Below are 23455 nucleotides of genomic sequence, written 5' to 3'. Positions count from 1 at the left end.
ATTCTATATTGCAACCTCAAACCCTAAACTTATGTGTTGAGACAGATCTTAATTGAACCCAACGTCCTCTACCACGTGTCTTGTCATACTATATTGCAACCTCAAACCCTAAACCTATGTGTTGAGACAGATCATCATTTAGCCCAACGTTCTCTACCACGTGTCTTTTCATACTATATTGCAACCTCAAACCCTAAACATAATGTGTTGAGACAGATCTTTATTGAACCCAACGTTCTCTACCATGTGTCTTTTCATACTATATTGCAACCTCAAACCCTAAACTTATGTGTTGAGACAGATCTTCATTTAGCCCAACGTTCTCTACCATGTGTCTTTTCATTCTATATTGCAACCTCAAACCCTAAACTTATGTGTTGAGACAGATCTTAATTGAACCCAACGTCCTCTACCACGTGTCTTGTCATACTATATTGCAACCTCAAACCCTAAACCTATGTGTTGAGACAGATCTTCATTTAGCCCAACGTTCTCTACCACGTGTCTTTTCATACTATATTGCAACCTCAAACCCTAAACCTATGTGTTGAGACAGATCTTCATTTAGCCCAACGTTCTCTACCATGTGTCTTTTCATACTATATTGCAACCTCAAACCCTAAACCTATGTGTTGAGACAGATCATCATTTAGCCCAACGTTCTCTACCATGTGTCTTTTCATACTACATTGCAACCTCAAACCCTAAACTTATGTGTTGAGACAGATCTTCATTTAGCCCAACGTTCTCTACCACGTGTTTTTTCATACTATATTGCAACCTCAAACCCTAAACCTATGTGTTGAGACAGATCTTAATTTAGCCCAACGTTCTCAACCATGTGTCTTTTCATACTATATTGCAACCTCAAACCCTAAACCTATGTGTTGAGACAGATCTTCATTTAGCCCAACGTTCTCTACCATGTGTCTTTTCATACTATATTGCAACCTCAAACCCTAAACCTATGTGTTGAGACAGATTTTCATTTAGCCCAACGTTCTCTACCATGTGTCTTTTCATACTATATTGCAACCTCAAACCCTAAACCTATGTGTTGAGACAGATCTTCATTTAGCCCAACGTTCTCTACCTTGTGTCTTTTCATACTATATTGCAACCTCAAACCCTAAACCTATGTGTTGAGACATATCTTAATTTAGCCCAACGTTCTCTGCCATGTGTCTTTTCATACTATATTGCAACCTCAAACCCTAAACCTATGTGTTGAGACAGATCTTAATTTAGCCCAACGTCCTCTACCATGTGTCATCACTATTACAAGAAGCGATTGGTTACGTTAAGTATAAACATCCATATTCGTAGGTGCGACGTGAATGTCTAAGACTGTCTGGAATGGAATGCATCACATCAATTTAGGTGTTGCCACAATAAAACTGTATTATAAATCTACATTTTCTTCTCGGAAAATATCACTTATTATAAACAACTGACTAATGAACGACCATAATACATGTATGTTCCTTGTTCAATCAGATGCATCAATTGGTTCATCTTGCTCTGTTTCTTCTCCTGTTAAGATCCCTCTTTAAAGTGTTTAGAGAAAACGATCGTTCAGACCTTTTAAACACAATGTAATCTACTATATTCTTTATCAATTCTTAGTAATTATTTCACTTTTTAAGAGGGATTGTCAATTTAAGATCTTAAATTTCGTTAATTTAACATTTTCATCTAATCTCTCTTGATATATTGTTGTGAAACTATGAAACCCTGCAGGTAACATGTTCAGTTCCACGGATTCTCACCTCAAACCACATGTTCTGACTTCAGCCTTCTCTCGTTTGTTCGTAAGTGTGCGTCATATAAAGAAATAGCATTTTTTCTCAATGTAATCACTTTTTCCTGGCCCAGATTTGTCTTGAGGTTGGTGAACTTGGTGCGGGTGCCATATGTGGCCAGAAGGAACTCTAGCCTGAATCTTCTCGACAAAGGGGTGTGAGTCATGGGGCAAGATTTTCGCTTGTGGGTTCATTAGGTCACGGTGGCGAATAGGCTAGAATTCATCGGGGCCATTAAAATGCCTCGTTTGCGCAAATTATGAGGCAAACATTTGTAGAAAACGATAGAGGCTGGTTAAAAACAACAACTTTCTTTACGTGTGAAGGGTGTGCTTGAATGCCTATAAACCAATATGCCATTAAGCGATTTTAAATTTAAAGATCGCGTGACTTGAACAAACATACAAAGTATGTGTGTATGTGTTTGTGTGTGTGTGTGTGTGTGTGTGTGTGTGTGTGTGTGTGTGTGTGTGTGTGTGTGTGTGTGTGTGTGTGTGTTGTTTTTGTGTGTATGTGGTTCTCTCTCTCTCGACACACACAATTATTTCCAAATTGCGACCAATATGTTAACTCGTCAAATAATACGTTTGTCATATGTTTGTTGTTAGAATCACACATTTCCGCAAATCAACAACGTCTTGAAACCGTGAGTTGTACAAACGCAGCGCGGTTTTTATATTTTATTGTGTTTATGATTAATATGATAAATATTTATTTATAGAACAACCATCAAGTTTGTTCTTATGGCTTGTGTAATAACTTTTATCTTTATCAAGTTAGAATGGCTGTTTGGATTCGTGTAAATTAATATTGATGTGGCCAGTTCGCGAAAATTTATCTCCGTCGATAAAATGTAATTTGAAACAAATTTTCGCATGTGATAATATCGGAATAATTATTTTGATGTGAATTGCATGTGGTGTTACTATTATTCAAATCATCTTGAAATTTATTTCCTGTAGTTTTATGAATCAGACTTGTTAAATGCATAGTTGACCGTGAAAGGCAACGTTTTTTTAGCCAATGGGTGTTCTATAGCGGTGGAACAGGATTTAAACTTCAGGGCTGAAAGGGCGGTTTGTTTCGACCCCAAGCCCGCTTAAATCAGTAGCAAAAAGTACTCCGAACTTTGTCATTTGAAATCGCTGATGATTCACATGACAATTTGCATATTTATGCATAGAATTATCATCAAATTTCAAACATTAATTTTTGAAACAAAAAGGAAACCTCAAGTGTCGCATAAATCAGTCTGAGATGAGATAGCGCAACGACAATGCGCTCACGACCCGTGCACTAACTCGGTTCATTATCTAAATCTGTTTCCATGTGTGCAAATATTGAGACCCTCAATTGTCCATGCTTCGAACAATATCTGTACTGCAACCCCCTTTTGCTAGCCGGTTTGAGTGGCTAAATGATGTGTAACGCTGTAAAATACCCCCGACAACCCCTCCCCTCACTGACCCATCCCGCCGTTCACAGGGGTACAGCGAATGAGTCACAATAACATCGTTTCGTTTTGGGACAATACAAATTTTGTTAGAACTCCTTACAAAACTGATATTAATGATAAATGTTGGTGAACTGCTCACATCCGTCACGCTGTCTGTTTGATAGCGTGACAATGTCCCGTTATGACTTTTCAACTGTAGATTAACCCACATAAGCTGAGCCTGTCTTAATTAAGTCTTTTTTAAATAACCGTTAAGCCAATAAAATGAACAAACGTTTTTTCCCTCTTCCGCGTTCCTCGTTGCGATAATAATTTTATTTGTTTTCATCTTCTGATTTCCGAAAGGAGATAAATATTTGCATGGACTAAAGCACATTTATTTAGCAATGGTTGATTTTGGTACATAGAATGTTGAAATTTAACTTTATGTGTATAACACTGGAATCATTCAATGAACACCACGATGACAGACAATATCAACGAAGCTGTGATGACGATGATATTGTCGTATGACGACAGCTGCGGTCGATGAGGACGATGGTGTTACTGATTGATGTGATGTCAAGGTGACGTGGTGACATTATTGACAATGATGTTAGTAATGTTATGATAATAGTGATGTTGATCGTCAGCTGTATATAAATCATCATAATACGGATATATAAACCAGAAACGATTGAAAATGACGCATGTAAATTATAATTTGCTTTGCATTCAAATGATGATTATGATGATATAAAAGTCAGGCGGTGAAATGACGCCCATCATTTTTTTGCATGGCGTCAACATTAAATTTAGTGCCCAAGAAAATCAAACGCTCCATAAAAGTAGTTCAGACCTGACATCTTTGAAGCGTACCTGTATATTTGTTGTTGATATTGATGCTGATTTTGCTTCTGCTTCTGCTTGTGGGGATGATGATGACGACGACGATGATGATGATGATGTCTACTTGTTAGTGTTTGAGCGTACACACAAAAACCCCTATTAAAACCCTTTCTTTCAAGATATCATCATAATGCAACGAAGTTGATAAAGGAAATTCAGTTGACGACGAAAATACGCCATTAATATCGTTTCCACACGGCCTAAGATTTATAGAGGCGTGACATTCAAAATGTTCACGAAAAAGGATTTGTGAAAATAGTGCGACATGATATAAGAGATTGGTATGGCACATTAATGTCGTCCTAATTACAAACATACACACGCATCGCCAATGATTTTCCTTAAGAGAACAGTTTCAATTTTTTACAACTTTCCAGACAAAAAAACATACACGTGTTTCTGTCGGCACATGAAACAAACTAATTTTTATGCCCCAAAAATCTAGTTTAATAAAAAATCGGCCACCGCAGTAAAATACCCGACCATCATTCATAGCACGCTTGTACCGTGATGAAGGGGGCAACCTCTCCGTGCTTTTCTCTTTAGTCTTCAGCCATGATTGTGAAAATGTTCTTGTGCCCAAAATTGAAAATCTGATTTAATTGTTAATTTCTGTTTTAATCGGCCACGACTGTCCCCAATGCTCGTCCTTCCAGCATTGACTCACCTTCTTTCTGTGGGACTGCGAGAGGGGTGGGGATCACACGGGGGGAAGGGGGAGCCTCCTGCATGTGTCATCCCCCGTGACAATGGTTTGCTATTTAGATGTCGTTGTAGGCCACGTTCCTTCTGGAGATGTCACGTGACGCCTCGCTAGTATTTTATACATGAAGAGTTGCAATTTGTCATGTACGGTCGTCAAACCCTGTTAAGATTGTTACGACCAAATTGTTCTGTTTGATTCGATTGTGTCGTTTCGATGTTATCTGAATTAACAAATATTCTTCAGAAATTATGATTTATAAAAGAAAAGATATGTAGCTTTTGAAGACTTTGGACACAAATGTTGATAAGCGGCGAAGGCTCAGCTCTTCCAGAGTGTTGCTCGGATGAGGTAATCCTTGAGTTAGCAGTGCCAGATGTTAGCTTCTCTGTGAATGTATGCGTCATGCTTAAAGCTCAGGACAGGGGCTTCCCTACTAAAACTTGCCATTTAACAAGCGTTTGTCAATTAAACATGACAATTAAATCAAAAGATCAATACACATTTTCAAACATTTCTTTCCCAAAGTACCATCGTACGCAGTGTCTCTTTTAAGCAGCTATATAGTACTATACCTACATATTATAAACCTCTTTGTTCCCCGGTTTTCTTAATTCGTAGATTAATCTTTGATTGCAAGAATGTTTATGTGTGATTTGTTTTGACAATTTATAGAAATATACATTCACGACATAACTGTATACGATAGAGGATTTATTGTGTTCGTACTGTGTACATCAGAGCACTTTTTAGAAACATTATTTCGATTTTGCATAATGTGGTATTTAGAGAAATAAATATTTTCATTACCTGAATAACTTTTAACTTTGAAATCTTTGTCTATCAGTTTTATTTTTTTAGGACAATGTACCTACGTTATCTGTATAAATATGCACTTGTGGAAGCCTTTAACTAACTTTCGGCATAAAATAATACTTTGTACGTCCTATATTTGCATAATTGTATTCGTATTGCGTATTAGCCGCATCTAGTTTCTACACGTAGAAACCTTTACATGCTTACACTTTCCGTTAAGAATTCAATATTTTTTTATTACATACCTGATTTAAACTTTGTACAACTGATCACTTACCTTATCTACCCGATTTAAGCATTGTGTCAGCTCGTTCTATATACAAAATGTTAACTTTATACATTTATAGGCATCTGTATGTGTAATTCATGCAAGGATTATCTTATAAGTTTCAAGGATATCGACGTTCTATAACCATCAAATAGCCAATTCCATTCCACTGATTTTCCCACTGAACTAGAAATGAGAGAGAGACCCGTGAAACCGCCCCATCTGTTTCAGTATTAGATATATGCATAAAGATTCAGAGTGACAAAACACTCTCCACAAGACTGTCAAGAGGGATGTCTTAACTTCCCTTTTTTATGTCGAGACACATTCCAGCGGCTCCAGTCTGTGGTGTCACAACTTTGTATGGACAATCGAGCATGCTCTTTCTACGAAGATTTCAAAGTGCGTCGAAAGTTGTTTGATCAGCAAAATGTTTTATGACAAAATGCAATTCCTTATTTTGACTTGTACCATATAGCCCCGTGTTTGTTTCAGGCGAACAATTGACTTACCTTTGCATGTGTTTGTGACGGGTGCCACCTGTGTGGCAGGATACGCTCACATTTTCGTGAACGTCAGGTATCATCACTGTTTGATAGTGATTCAAAGACACATACTCATGATACAGCCGGAATCGTTCAATGGACGTTGCTTTCAGCATGATGGATTATTGAAAGGGTTTTGTCGATTTTATTTACAGTATCTTATAAAATTTCAGAAGAAATAGGGCACAATGCAAAACATGTGGAAATATATCTATTGACAGAATTCCCCCTTAACAAACATTTGAACCTAATTTCACGATTGCAGTAATGAGACATCTCTATTCCAGTGATTAGAGAAAGTTGCCTTTAAACCATTTAACCATCATTAGCGAGGTAGCTTTTCGCGGAGAGGGGGTCGAGATGCGGTTGAAAGTTTTAGTCATTTCCTAAATTATCGTTGGCTGTAAAGGACCCTCACCACACCTAGGTATTATCTTTAAACATATTACATTTCTCTATTAAAATAAGTAAAATTAAATGACATATGTTAGTCATATTTAGCTTCACCCATGCTTAACATGCCTTTCACGTGAAAATATTGCTTCAAATAATGGACTACTTGTAAAGTGTATGTCAACGACAATTACTGAATACCGTACACGAAATTCTCAGACAGTCACCATAGTTAATTTATCGTATCTCCTATTGCCCCGTGAGCATTCCGGGTTAGAATTGAGAATTGGTCTCCAACATCCCTGCTTTGGTGAAAGCCAACTCAAATGAGGAGGTCTTTACAGGTCACCTGGCGCAGCTCGAATGGTTGCTCATGCTATCAACCACTAAAGTGCCTGTCCAGACTCGATTATAAACAAGCAGACATGATGTAGCTGGGGTATTGTGGCCGTGGAGTTCCCTTACTAAAAACATTCACTGTCACCATGAGCAAGTTTGGATTTTGCGAAGACCAGGCAAACGACATTTGAATATACATTCCTTTATGTATGTGTGAGTGAATAAAGTTGAGGCCTAATCGATATTTAAGCAAAATCAGGACAGGTGACACCATGAATGGGCTTCAAATTGTACCAATGTGGGGGAATCGACCTCGGACCTTCCGCATGTCGATCCTTCACTTTAACGCCTAACCCACCGCCCCGATTCCATTTTAGATATTCTTGTCCAATTCGTCACCGGGCTACCCACCACGTGTCACAGTGATCGTAGTCCTACATGTATTTCAGGCACCGATTTCAGCATAATTCGATGACGGTCGAAATGTGAAAATTCCGCTGATTCCGAAATTTTCTCTCATGCAACATGACAAACGCAAGCCGACGACGACACATAACAAGCTATGAAATTAATGGAGATAAAAGCATAAGCCTCACTCAACGACATTTTGTTCTGTTTCGGCCAACTCGGGTCTAAACTCTCATGCTAACAATAAGCCCAACGTGCTGAGTCCACGATTAATCTGCCCCTGTCAGCGAGGTTTCATTTGCTGCAATAGTTTGTGTGCAGGGCTGCTCCGCGAACTTAGGGTCACGGGTTAACATCCTGGAGAGGTTTTTGACAGTAATTGTAAGATTTTTTTCTCCATGTTTTTACCCTCCTATGAAGGTTAATTCAATAGAAAAATTCGAAATTGTAAATTAGACTGGAGTTTGTGTCATTCTGTAAAAGGAAAATCATGTTTTGAATAATTAATATTAAGATTATTAATTAATTATTAATATTAATTAAAATTAAGTGTTATTCTTGGTCACGTGAAACAAATAATGTTTGAAAAATACTAAATGTGTTTATTTTTCATATGTTGAATAATCGCATTATTTAGTATATTTATGAAACCCGTTCTATTCAATGTGCTCATATCTTAAATACAAAGAAAATAATGTTCAAGTTAAATGAATAATACTAAAATATTGAAAACTAAAATGCGTGTACGCTTGATGTTTTGAGTGTAGATTGCAATCTATACATTTATATCCACGTCAAGAATCGTTATAGTTAGTCTTCAGCAACCCATGCTTGTCGTAGGAGGCGACTAACGTGATCGGGTGGTCATTCTCGCTGACTTGGTTCATGCATGCTTGTCATCGTATCCCAGTTGCGAAGATCGATGCTCGTGATATCAACCACTAGATTGTTTGGTCCAGATTCAGTTATTTACAGACTGGATTATTTAGTTGGAATATTACTGAGTACGGCGTTAGACAAACACGAGCGATATACGTTAGGTCATATGCATATTTAGGAAATATTCTTCACATTGTTATGCTAATGAATTTTAGATCAGAATGATCAGAATACTGATCCAAGTGTCAACGTGACAGTTAAATCAACAACATCCTGACCTCATGAGTTATTTCACCTCAAGAATGGAAGTACTCACGAATGTATTAAAATATCAGTCTCAACTCATTTCCGAAGCCTCAAGAAAAGAAACGGGATTACCCAAATACAGTGCAATGAAGACTCGACTTCATAAAACAATCAGGACACTGACATGTGAAAATACGTTACAAACTAAAAAACAAATACGTCGTTGATCCTTTTGCAACCAGTTTACATAATTTTCTTCAGTTGGCCCTCATTCAATATCTTTTTTGGTGATCGACTTCTCTCAGTTAATTACTTTCCAAGACAGGGAGTGTTAGGAAGAAAACACACAATAGGACTGAGAATGAAGGTTTAAGCACAATAACCTTATTGTGATGTGCTTGTGCGGGATTGATTTGCGAGTTTTTCACTGAATGAAAACCTCTTTTGCACCCTGTCCAGTCAACGAGCAATAATTGGAGGCTTTCCTGAAAGTAAATCCACTGTCAGTTATTACAACACTGTAGGCCAGCGTTATGTGTCAATATCAAGATACCAAGCCAGACAATGTACGGAACCCACTTGACCGCCTCTAAGCTTATCTCGCTTCCCCCTCAAACCCCCTTCTTCACAATGTTCAGCAAATTGAATTGAACACAGTGCAAACATTTGGAAACTATTAGCCGTCGCTCACTTTCCGTTTTTTCTTCCATTGTTCCGCATGTTTCTTCAATTCGGTTAAAGGTTAATCCATATTTTGGAAACAACCTGCCAACGACAAGGCTCCTAACAGCACACCTGATTGTCATTTTGTTTGCGGAGCATGACTAGTGGAAAGCGTTAAGAGCTGTAGAAGTGGGATAACTTGAATTACAGTCAAGTCGAGGGTGAAGAAATATTTTAGTGTTCATGCTTTTAAAGAAACTTAATTAAGGACGTCTTTTATTTAAATGAATACATATGCTGAGCTTTACAAGCGTCATCCTACTCCTCCTCCTCATCATTATCACATCAATCATGTTCGTCGTCAGTGTCATTATTATCATGTTGATGGTAGTTGTGATATAATAATGATACTAACGACGAACATGATGGATATGATAATCATCACTATCGTCGTCGACGTCAAGCAGCTCGCTGGTCAGCTGAGCACGCGATCTCGACATGTGTACTGTCAGCCATCTTATGGTGGGATCGGCTGGTCAGGCTCGCTGACTTGGTTGAAGCATGTCATCGATCCCAATAGCTTGGATCGATGCTCATGATGTCAATCACTGAATTGTCTGATCCAGACTCGATTATTTGCAGACCGCCGTCATATAGCTAGAACATTACCGAGTGCGGCGTAATTCAACAAACCAACCAACCAAATTTTCTGGTGGACAACGCTCGGACCACACGCGCTACCTTATACAACAAGTACTGGTAGCACGGGTACATACCTGTGTCTTTGGTCGACAAAAGTAAGCATAGTGTACATCTGTCTCAGTTCAATAAAAGAACCAAAAGCGTAACTTAACGTCTTAAGTGTACGTCTGGTCTTTACAAGTAGAGATGACAATTGTACGTCTGTCTAAGGTCTATACGTGGACTAACAGTGCTAAGTATGCATCTGCCTTACGTCCACGAACTGACGATCTCAATACGCGTACCTACAGTACCAACGTGTGTCTATCTAAGCTTAATGTACGTAACGACAGTGATAAGTGTACGTCTATCTAAGCTTAATGTACGTAACGACAATGCTAAGTGTGCGTCTATCTAAGCTCAATATGTACATAACGACAGTGCTAAGCGTACGTCTATCTAAGCTTAATGTACGTACCGACAGTGCAAAGCGTACATCTTTCTAAGCTTAATGTACGTAACGACAGTGCTAAGTGTACGTCTATCTAAGCTTAATGTACGTAACGACAGTGCTAAGTGTGCGTCTATCTGAGCTTAATGTACGTAACGATAGTGCTAAGTGTGCGTCTATCTAAGTTTAATGTACGTAACGATAGTGCTAAGTGTACGTCTATCTGAGGTCAATACAGGTACCGACAGTGCTAAGTGTGCGTCTATCTAAGCTTAATGTACGTAACGACAGTGCTAAGTGTGCGTCTATCTGAGCTGAATGTACGTAACGACAGTGCTAAATGTACGTCTATTTAAGCTTAATGTACGTAAGGACAGTGATAAGTGTGCGTCTATCTGACCTTAATGTACAGGTACTGACAGAGCTAAGTGTACGCCTATCTGAGGTCAATACAGGTACCGACAGTGCTAAGTGTACGTCTATCTGAGGTCAATACAGGTACCGACAGTGCTAAGTGTACGACTATCTCAGGTCAATACAGGTACCGACAGTGCTAAGTGTACGCCTATCTGAGGTCAATACAGGTACCGACAGTGCTAAGTGTACGACTATCTCAGGTCAATACAGGTACCGACAGTGCTAAGTGTACGCCTATCTCAGGTCAATACAGGTACCGACAGTGCTAAGTGTACGACTATCTCAGGTCAATACAGGTACCGACAGTGCTAAGTGTACGACTATCTCAGGTCAATACAGGTACCGACAGTGCTAAGTGTACGCCTATCTGAGGTCAATACAGGTACCGACAGTGCTAAGTGTACGTCTATCTGAGGTCAATACAGGTACTGACAGTGCTAAGTGTACGTCTATCTGAGGTCAATACAGGTACCGACAGTGCTAAGTGTACGACTATCTCAGGTCAATACAGGTACCGACAGTGCTAAGTGTACGACTATCTCAGGTCAATACAGGTACCGACAGTGCTAAGTGTACGCCTATCTCAGGTCAATACAGGTACCGACAGTGCTAAGTGTACGACTATCTCAGGTCAATACAGGTACCGACAGTGCTAAGTGTACGACTATCTCAGGTCAATACAGGTACCGACAGTGCTAAGTGTACGCCTATCTGAGGTCAATACAGGTACCGACAGTGCTAAGTGTACGTCTATCTGAGGTCAATACAGGTACTGACAGTGCTAAGTGTACGTCTATCTGAGGTCAATACAGGTACCGACAGTGCTAAGTGTACGACTATCTCAGGTCAATACAGGTACCGACAGTGCTAAGTGTACGACTATCTCAGGTCAATACAGGTACCGACAGTGCTAAGTGTACGCCTATCTGAGGTCAATACAGGTACCGACAGTGCTAAGTGTACGTCTATCTCAGGTCAATACAGGTACCGACAGTGCTAAGTGTACGACTATCTGAGATTAATACAGGTACCGACAGTGCAAAGTGTACGTCTATCTGAGGTCAATACAGGTACTGACAGTGCAAAGTGTCCGTTTATCTAAACTCAATACAGGTACTGACAGCGAAAGTGTGCGTCTACTCAATACACGAAGGGACAATGGAACGTGGACGTGTACCACAGCTCAATACGCGTAGTCACAGGGCTGAGTGTTCGACTATCAAAAGCCAATACAAGGACAAACAGTGCTATGGGTACATCTGCCTTAGGGCAACGAACTGACAATACTTAGATTTGTTTGGTAGACTGACACATCCGAGAGAATGACCTTGATAAACGTACTCTCACTCAAATGCCCGACAGGAATCTGTACGCAATGTCACACTTCTAGGTTACCCCACGCTGTTATTAAGCTTGTACCTCTTAATACTATTTACACACTTTTTATCCATGCTATATAGTGTGGATCTAATCAGACGAAGGGACATAACAGAGACGCTTCACTCCAGGACGACAGACATCAGATCCGCGCTGGATCCCATGTGTGCCGGCGTCTGATAGCAAGAGGTCTTATTGCCAACATTTCCTCAAGACTGTTTATACAAAGAATTTATTACTCATTTCTCTCCAAGAGCGTCTTCATCAAAGTAATCCGGGGAATTAAAGCCAAACCCTGGCATAAATGCCGCGTGCCTTATCTCCCGATAATTCAAGTGACGGACAAATCATTGCCTTCTACAAAATAGGACTGCCAAACCTCAGTGCGGCCCCGTAACCCAATGATAAGACTAATAGAAAACTCGAAAAACCAACGGGCTATTGGAAAGCACTTTGTCATTGATTTTTCTGACTGATCGATATTCCTATTAAGGCTATGACTGTAGGGCTCATTTCGGCATGAGACAGGACTGAAGAATCCTTCAGTGCCGATGTTGGAGCTATTAAACAACCACCTGTAGTGCTAGGAATCAATGGATCGGTGCAGAAAAATGTCACCAGCCAAAGAAAACCGACATTTATCAGTCCGGCAAATACATGCACTTCAACGACTCTACAATACGAGAACAAAATGCATTCATCTTTAAGGCCAACGGGCTTTGGGGAGAGTCACTCTTAGTTTGTAAAAAATCTCAGTAATCTGGCATAAGCCGTTATGAAAAGGAGGACTTTTGTGCAACGAGGACTCTGTCACTTCAAAGCTCCACGGCAGGACCGGGCGTGAGTCATACCTCATCTCCACATATCTCATACGTAACTAATGATGTCGTGTTTGGCCAGGAAAGGAGTTTAATTTGTCTCTTTCAATCCAGTTCTGAACTGTCAACAGATGATATTTCCCGACATGCACCGATTTCCTGGCGTTTATTAGGAATTGTGTTCTCTAACGCTATATTTCGTTATTTCGTTTTAACCGTTCGCTTTTAAGTTAATGTGGTTATGATCAATGACTGATATCTGGCTCTTCTCAGGCGGCGAGTAATGCAGTGCGGATATTTGACAGGCAACAAGTGGCCAAATCAAATACACTTTCAAGCATCAAAAAGCGTCCATGGAACTGGTTGCAACAACCTTGAAAGGAAATTCGTGTTATGGAGCGACCTTCCTGGGATTTTCCGCTGAAGACGTTTTTCATCTCCTTGTCAAACTTTCTCGTAATGCAAAAGTTTCCTCGGAGAGAATCTGTCTGTTTATTTTATAAACCACCGCGACGATGTAGCTGATACACCGAGACATTTCCCGAAGGCGCATTTGCAAGATGCAGTAGCAGCATTCAGTGATTTATGATTCAAATAGTCGTCAGAGAAAAGTGATTCCAGTCGAAGTGAAATGGATGACATACTTGTTGGAATCGTGGTTTGAACTTTCGTTGGGCGAATTACTTCATTTTTTACGAAACGAATAATTTATCCACCAAAATTGGGCAAGACAAACCAACGGTTGGAAGTGTTAGCAACGATCCACCACATAGGGGTACGATGAAAATCTCGGGCCACGCATTGTAACCACTTCCTTTGTCTTCCTCTCGCGACTCCTACAACTAGAATGTCGCTGGGTCCCCGTTCCATAAAGCGGTCTAAGCGCTAAGACGATCGTAACTTCCATACTTTAACGTAGACGTACGATAATCGTAGCGCTAAGTTCGCTTTGTGTGACGGGGTCAAGTTCTAGCTCCTGAATCCAAACGGGGACTTGATCATAGTGAGTGTGTTTGGTTTAACGCCTCATTGAACAGTATCACAACAGATTGATGTGGGAGAAAAGCCCAAAGTAATACAGGTATGGTGCGGTATTGTGCTGCCACACCTAAAACAAGAGTTACCTCGAATCTGGGATTCGAACTCACGATTATAGGTTTCTGTCATTCCTAAGGGACACAACTCTGTACACAGCGAATCCGGGCGTCTTGGACGACTGAGCAACGTTCTCAGAAAAAGAGAGGACACTGCATAGTCATATATTATTATCTCATATTGGTTATCGAAATATTTGTCACTTTAACACACGATCTTCACATCAGCATACATATTCGTATTGTCTCTTTATGACGAAACGCTTTACCTCAAAGATTCAGCTTTTCGACGAGACGAAGTGTACAAATATTGTCCTGTATATGTTGTAGGGTGTACGATCCTCGCGGCGACGTCTGGTCTGAGGTATCGGAGGGTCTCGCCATGCCCAAGGAGAGAGAGAAACATAACATGGTGCCTGTCAATGGTTCTGGGATATTCATACTTGGAGGTAGGTGGCGCTTCATGCGTTGTAGGTGGAGCTTAATGCCGTGGATATATATATATCGGATTACACAATTAGCCTCTCACAACAGAGAACATACAACAGAAAAAAAGGTGTTGAAGAAGGCGTTTTATTGTTCATGGCCTTAATTTACAAAGCGATCTTAGCACTAAGATGATCGTAACTCTCATACTTCAACATAGACTTACGATGGTCTTAGTGCTAAGATTGATTTGTGAAACTGGGCCTGATTGTGAAAGTGTCGCAAGGCAATATTAAGGTGTGAGAGTTACGATCATCTTACTGCTAAAATCGCTCTGTAAATTAAGGCCATGAACAATAAGATCAGCTCGTTTTATGGAACAGAGAACTGGGCCGCAATCGCCCGCACAAGGATGATCGTTATTCCTAATTTAACATACATGTTAGTCGTAGCGATAAGATCGCTTGTGAAACTGGGACCGGATTAAAAATACACAAGTGCGAATATTGGGTAGAATACACCGCCATATGTCGAGTGATCGCCACTGATAAGTAAATGCTAACTAAGGAAGTGGTTATGATTGCTTTTGAGAGTGGAATGTGGGATAGCGATTACCACAGAAGAAGAGGTTCTGCTGTGTCGTCTACTCATTGTCATGGATACATGAATGCTCACCCTATCATCCACCGGTTTTCCTGTTCTGTTTCTGATGTGTCGATGATGTGATATAGATGAAGTGTTCCGAATGCAGTGTTCAACCTTGGTCCTACCCTGACTGTCTATTCCAGGGCGTAGTTTCGACCACGAGACGTTCATGGAGAAGGACGAGGGCTCCGTCTGTCACTACAGCCTGCTGCAGGACCCCGACTCGCGCCGAGGACCACCCTGGGAGCTCAGCCACGCCCCTCTCCCCCACACCAGGAGCTATGCTGGAGCCGTGGCACTCGGTAAGGTTTTTTTTTTGTTGTTGTTTAACGCCGCACTCAGCAATATTCCAGCTATATGACGGCGGTCTGTAAATAATCGAGTCTGGGCCAGACATTCCAGTGATTGATATCATGAGCATCGATCCACGCAAGTGGGATCGATGACATGCTTCAACCAAGTCAGCGAGCCTGACCACCCTATCCTGTTAGTCGCCTTTTACGACAAGCATAGTCACCTTTTACGGCAAGCATGGGTAAGGAGTACGCACGCACACACGCACGCACGCACGCACGCACGCACGCACGCATACATACATACATACATACATACATACATACATACATACAGTAGTCAGTCAACTATAGATGGACAGACGCACGCACGCACGCACACGCACACACACACACACATACGTACAGTAGACAGTGGATACACTGACGACAGAAAGACTTTAGATGGACAGACAAACAAACAGCCTGATGGACAGACATAGAAACGGAGACAGTGACAGACCTCGTCTCATCTGCAGCATTTAATGTGATGTCATTGACTGTGGATTCCTCTTAACGGGGAGATCACCCTGTACAAATGTAACACTAGCGGTGCTCGTATCTTGTTTCCTAACACATTTTCGTGGGGCAATTTGTATGGCCAGCCCTAGTAAGGACATGGAGCGTTAACACCCCATTAGGGGGTACTTAGTCCTGCACCATGACCGTGGAATATATTTATTTTATGAAAAAATAATAATCTAGAAATGCATACAAAAGCAAGTCTAGCCAGCTCAATCAGCATAGGAATTGTTTTTTATATTTTTAGAGTCAAGAAGGATATTGTGTAATATAAGATTTCAGAGACTAAATGTTAGTCTAGGGGGTACTCACAGGGCACAGCTAGGTTATAAAGGTACATGGAACATATTGTACCAACTAGTTGTGGTGTGAATTCCCCTTTAATCAATTATAACAGAAAATGAGCTTGGTTTTACGCCACTTTTAAAAAAACAAACCCCATTAAACAAGATATCGATTTAGGCAACATACTGTGATAAATGTATGCATGGCCAAATATAACGTGAATGGACAAATCGTGGTCTTCCCTGAATACATGTTATATCAATTACCTGTGATATCTGTATGTATACACAACATTTTGCGGTTCCGATGATCCACCCATATCACGGTTGGGTCATTCCAAGAACGGGACGTGTCAACGAGTAGCCAGCTTGAAACCCCACCATCAAACGTAATCAGCAGATATGACATATCTCATTCACATGTCAGACGACAAATACACAAGTGTAGGGTTATACGAGAAAACGTGGATGACAACAAGGGAGTAGTAATGGTATTATCGACGCAATCCGAAATCCGAAAATGCTTTCACTGCATGGATACTTGTTTTAGTATCAAACTATAACCATCTGGGGTATTTCCAAATGACGACATCCGATGAGCTCCGCCGTTCTTTTTGTCTGTTTGTTTAGGCTGAAGAAATTAATTAACATGCGCCCTTTGTCAAAATCTTTATAGATCACAGTTAACCAATCAGTGTTTATGCAAAAATGCGTAAAACAAATATTGCCTCCAAGTTTATTTAACTGTCCTTGCAGACGGTAGCCCAGTCTCTGGTCACGCTCAGTTGCGTTGCGTATCATCCGGGTACTCACGGGGAAAAAAACAATAACAAAGGCAACAACCAGTCCGGGGAATTGCGTTAGATCAGTGCCCCTTTAAAGTAGATTGTGTACGTTTATTTTCAGGTAACAACATCTGGGTATTTGGGGGCATGAGCCACTCGGCAGCGAGCAACGTGGCCCGGGTTGCCGTGTACGACTCACACAAGCGGCGTTGGCAAGAGACCTTCTCTCTTCCTGCTGGCAACTTCACCAACGTGGAACTCTGTCGTCTCAGCATCCCCGTACACAACACCAGCTTCACCTTCCTCGACAAGTACATCTGTAACAAATGGGTCCTGTGGTGATGTCATTTCCGGAAACAATTTATTCATCGGCGCATCAGTTGAAGATGCAGACTTGATGTCGGATGTATAACGTTTGACCAAACTCGTTGAAATATCAGCATCCGATGTTTCAGTGTGATGGAGTTGGGGGAATGTACTATTCACCTTTTTACCACATTTATTATCTGTACATTTATTTGGAGGCAGTGTTGCTTAAAGGTAGTCATCGATGTCTCATTACAAACGCTGCTTATCAAACAATGAGGTTTATATTATCGTGCGTTTCTTTAGCATCATGGGATTTAACTGCAGAAAAGAAATGCCATTGAGGCGTATCTGGGCCACTGGCTTCGTTTAAATTAAGAAGATAGTTGAATTTTTACTGATGGAGAAAAAAATGGAACTGTTATAAAGGAATTATGTGTTTGGTGTAATATTATGTACATTCTCCGAAGATAACAATATATATAGTTTGGCAATGGTTGAAACACGCCATCTAGTAACCTTCTCCCGATAATATATATATTTTATATATTTTTGATATAAGCATTTACATTAAACACGTCAGCCAAATAGTTATAAGTTCCCTTATATTTTTTCATCAGTATGCATCATATGAATTTTATTAGTTTTTTTGTTAGCGGGTGACAATTTGTGAATATGACCTAGATATTAAAGTGTTATGACAAGAGCAAGATTTTTTAAAATAAACAACAACATTAAACAAGATATCGATTTAGGCAACATACTGTGATAAATGTATGCATGGCCAACTATAATGCGAATGGACAAATCGTGGTCTTCCATGAATACAGGTTATATCAATTACCTGTGATATCTGTATGTATACACAACATTTTGCCGTGATGTTTATATGCTCTGTAGTTGTGTATAACCCACTTTATCATACCTCCATGTCAGAATGATGATTCAGATCCTTCGCGTGATCTTGATAAAACACTAATATATATCCGGTTTTGGGGGGAAATAAATTCATCAGCGGGTGAATAAATCCCATATACCCCGCCACGAGCAAGTCAGGCTTCACATGGATTTCTGTGAGGCAGAATATATCCCTTATACCCAGCTTCGATGCAAAAAGCGGCACGCTTTTTCAATATTCAATGAAAGTCATGTGACATAGCACAATCGTACAGCTGTTTTCTATCAATTTTGAATTTGTTTTAATTCTTTTACAATGTCATGTTAAAACATGTTGGTGAGATAAATACGTTGTAGCAGGTCACTCGGGCTATATGGAGTTTTATGCGTCCCTCGTTAGGTTTATACCACGAGCCCTCGTAATCCTGCTACAGCTTATAATACACTACTCGTGGCTTGTCAGTAGCTGCGAAACCGTAACTATGTACTGTTCCGCTTATTCTATCCGACATCTCCATATCGCTTATAAATCCGCTTTCAAAATCCTTCTCTGGGGCATGTTTCTTTTATAAAACACTAAAACCCGTTCCATTCTCATCACTTTCTCAGCTAGATCCGGGGTAGAATAGGTCTTCAGCAACCCATGCATGCCGTTAAAGGCGACTATGCTTGTCGTAAGAAGCGACTAACGGGATCGGGTGGTCAAGCTCGCTGACTTGGTTGATGCATGTCATCATATCCCAATTACGTGGATCGTTGCGCATGATGTCAATCACTGGATTGTCTGTTCCAGACTCGATTATTTACAGACCGACGTCATATAGCTGGAATATTGCTGAGTGCGGCGTAAAACAACAAACAAACAACAGCTTTACTCGTCCCCTTTCAAGAGACTTAAGGGTTCCTGTGTAGGATGATTCTTATTTAACCTTATACAGTATATATAATTTCATTTCGGGCACTACATATTAGTCTAATCGGACATCTACTGGTCGCTATTAGGAAAAAGCAGAGCAGCACATAGCTACAATGTTTTAACGAGCGAGCTGAATCATTCGTCACCAGTCGCCCCTTTCCGTAACCTACATTCGGCTTGTGCCGGAATAACACGAGTTGGTCACGAATGGAGCTGAATGTTACTCACACGAACAGAGAAACGCTCGTTCGTGTGAGCTGCTGTACTACAAATGTTTGACAGCTTAACGGTATTCTGTAAATAAAGACTGTTATATGTTACGATGAAGTATTTACTCGATTCATTTGGTCAGCAATGACTAACACTGACATGATCAAGCGTTATCCCTGCCATGTTTTATAGATGAGGAAGTCTGATCTGTTTTCTCTATTTCTGCTAGTTCATGGATGACGCTTCAAAATGGATTTCAAGTATTGTCCATGTTTTCAGCTTTTCCAAGGTCACAGTATTGAATAAAAACAAACTAATCGTGACATTCACCTGGCATTTAAATCAGTGACTATTGACGTTTTGTCTTAGATGTTAAAATCAAAAGTTACATGAGAAGGATGGACCTAATTTGGGTAGGCTAAGTTAAGTTAGCGGTTTGTATTTAACACCGCAGTAAGCCGTGGTGTGATGTTGTGCGTTTTAATTTAATTACTTGGCTTACGGATCCGCAGACGAAAGTTAAACAATTCTAAGATGTGGAATAAAATGCAAATTTGAGAACTATGTCATTAAAAAACTAAAATGGGTTCAGTTTGTAAAAGGAAGTAATACTTTGACATCCTTTAAAAGAGAAAGCCATTAACTCATCTACTATTAAAATTGCGAAATCGTGTTTCGCGTGTTAAGGTGAAAGGGAAGTAACTCTTTCCTTCACGGAGTTGTTTCATGCTGAGAGGAACAAAGATTTCGAGTTCGAGTCCCCTTCGTCTTTCTTTATTTTGGGTTCAATGCAAATGTTTGTGTACTTGTTCCAAAGTAAACAAACATTTGATGTCATTACAGTAAAAATCCAAAGTGGTTATATAGCTCACCTGGCACAAATGTTTGGGTCTACACGGCCATTGTAATAATATATCTATTATAACACAAAGGTTCAGGCTCTCATTCAGACACTGAAACAGTACAATACTTTGACAATCTAGATTTCTAGTTTCGTGAAAATAAGAGATTCTCTGAGCTCATTATTATAACTCGAAAGACAAATAAACCAAAATTATATTTTCATTTCAGAAACTTAATGTGAGTTTAAGATAAATTGACCAATATCATGTCCTGTTTATAGAATTTAGCTTACAGTCCGATTTAAAATTCAGCCAGTCAAACGGTAGTTCGATTAATTGATAATATTCAGTAACTGCGGTGATGGTCGCCTGTAAAACGTACATTAAAATATAGTAGACTTAAAGATTGTATTCAATTTTAATCCTCCCAGATTGGGATTCCAAGGCAACAGAGAGTCCCGTCCCCCATACATGTCGACTAGTGAGGATTGGGTGGTCACAATGTGGGACTGTGCCGGTCTGAGTGGGTTCTTGCTCTTCAGTCAACTAGTCTTACTGCATTAACGATACACCCATTCAATTGACAGCTGGTCTTTGGAATATATGTCACATGATGCAAATCTGGTAAATATATTCATATACATCTGACCCAATCCAGGAATGGATTCTAAAACAGTGGAAAATGTTGTATTTGCAACTTATCCATTTTGGCAAAATTGATTCTCCACAATATTATACCTTGAAAGTTTGGACGAGATCAGCTAAACGGTTAGCAGCGTGTGTTACAGGCTTAACGTCGCATTGACTAAGTGCATCTTCATTTATCCAGTGTTATACATTATTTCTCTCTATTCCATATTTCTATCAAAATCGAATCAATCTCATTAAAATCAGATCTTGGCAACTGGGACTAACAGGATCGCGTGTCAGGCTCGCTGACTTGCTTGATGCATGTCGTCGTAGCCCAATTGCGTGGATCGATGCTCATGATGTCAGTCACTTGATTATCTGGTCCAGACTCGATTAATTACAGACCGTCGTCATAATTATAGCTGTAATATTGCTGTAATATTCAACAAAGAAACAAACGACACTTGAAGGATATTCAAAGACAACTTCGGAGAGGTTCCGAGTCGTGATGAATTGTCTGAGAAAGTTTCAAGAGTTGTCTCCCTTCCATCGTTGACTCCGGTTCTTCAATCAACAGGTTGTTTAATTTACGCAGCCATAGCAAATTCAAGTTATCTGAATAATTTGGATCCGTCAAACATCAAACTTGATGTTGATTGTAATGAACAAACTTTCCCGTTTAACACGAATGCAGGAAAAGAAATCATTTCTCTGTGCACAACCGTTAATTCATGCAATACACATATAAACGTCTAATGCAGTCAATGTTTCGGAGTTTTCAGTGTAGAGCTAGGTTATCTTATCAGTCTGGCACCATTCTACCATGGAAAAATAAATACGAACTCTTTGATGGTAGCGAATACATTGAGTAAGCAGCATTAGGTGAGTTCAATGTTTTCGATCTGTTATGAAAAAACATCGATGCTCGCCTTTAAAAAACTATGGCGCTGCATAAGCTAGAACATTGTTTTTGACAGTTATATTATAGGTGACGTGAGGTGAAATGGGGTTTAACGACGCGCCCAAGATTTTTGCACTGCATTTTTGATAGTGACGTGCATACACGTGTGTGTGTGGCTGCTTGTACTTGTCCGGACCCGGGCTGATGTGGTAGCCGACTGAGATACCATGCCGCAGTTTAACACGAATACCCCACGCAGACACAGTATACTGACTCCGAGCCGACCAGTCCTTCTTTTAGCCCCTTAATGCCGAGCCCCAGACAGGGTAACAACAAGTACCATCTTTTAACATCTTTTGGTATGACGCTGCCGTGGATCGAACTCAGGACATTCAGCTCACCGGCGGACGCTCTACCACTAGACCACAGGCGGTCAGTTATATTCATCAAATCAGCTGTTTCAATCTGAGGTTTGTTTGTTTGTTGCACTCAGCAATATTCCAGCTATATGACGGTGGTCTGTAAATAATCGAGTCTGGACCAGACAATCCAGTGATTGACATCATGAGCATCGATCTAGGCAATTGGGATACGATGACATGCATCAACCAAGTCAGTGAGCCTGACCACCCCATCCCATAAGTCGCCTTTTACGGCAAGTATGGGTTCAATCAGAGGTGGTTACTGTGATTTGAACCTTCTGATTGACCAATCAGAATAGTTTCCTAATTCATGGTAAAATGCATATTTATTCTTGTTGTGGTTGTCATCTTACATCACGTTACATCACAGACTCACTGAGTGAACACTACCACAAGTGGAACGTGTCACAAGACCAGTCATATGTTCTTATATGCTGTATAACCTTCCTAATTAACCACTTGAGGAGTAAGTAACAAAACACATATAATGAAAGCTGTTTAATCTTATTCTTTTTCCTCATTGACATAATCAACAAATCATCACCATCTGGTTAACAAATACACTGATCTACAAAAATTGTGAAACAATTTGTGAAACGTAAAACATTGTGAGTGATTGTCCCTTTAAATCCTGGTATGAAATATCACACCCATTAATTTTGTTTGTTTGCTGTTTAGCCACAACAACAAAGCAATATTCCAGCCATGAGGGCAACCCATAAACAATCAAGCCTAGACCAGACAATCCAGTGATTGAAATTATTAACAATGATTCATGCCGTTGGGTACGATGAGTGTCTATGAATCAAGTCAAGGAGTCTGACCACCAGATCCATCAAGTCTGGACAGGCAAACCAGTGATTGATAATACAAATATGTTTTTTAATCCTGTAATTTCCTCAGTGTCGCAAGTGTATGTCAACTTGATTGTCTACCGCTGATCGAATGAGTACAGAATTATGCAATATTCTAGAAGTATGGCTGAATACCAGATATGGAGTTCACACATTATACCATGTTGGGAATTGAACCTGGATCCTTGGCATGAACCCATCAAACACAGGACTGCTCCACCACCCTACTGTCTGTGTCT

At 40.1% G+C, this 23455-nt stretch overlaps 1 protein-coding gene across 1 annotated transcript in view; it reads left to right on the top strand.

Moving 5' to 3' along the window:
- Nucleotides 1-19178, top strand: part of LOC124121400 (kelch-like protein 14) — a 94747-nt gene extending 75569 nt beyond the window's left edge. Inside the window, exons 4-6 of the mRNA XM_046484399.2 lie at nt 14575-14693; nt 15459-15617; nt 17360-19178. Coding sequence (XP_046340355.1) covers nt 14575-14693; nt 15459-15617; nt 17360-17580 — 499 coding nt within the window. The 3' untranslated portion in view covers nt 17581-19178. The remainder of the gene's footprint in view (nt 1-14574; nt 14694-15458; nt 15618-17359) is intronic.
- Nucleotides 19179-23455: the final 4277 nt, after the last annotated feature.

Source organism: Haliotis rufescens, unplaced genomic scaffold (genome assembly GCF_023055435.1).
Source record: "Haliotis rufescens isolate VD_foot unplaced genomic scaffold, xgHalRufe1.0.p SCAF_3, whole genome shotgun sequence".
Lineage (NCBI taxonomy): Eukaryota > Metazoa > Mollusca > Gastropoda > Lepetellida > Haliotidae > Haliotis > Haliotis rufescens.
Note: the sequence above shows the minus strand (reverse complement) of the source record. Positions and strands in the feature narration are given on the sequence as shown.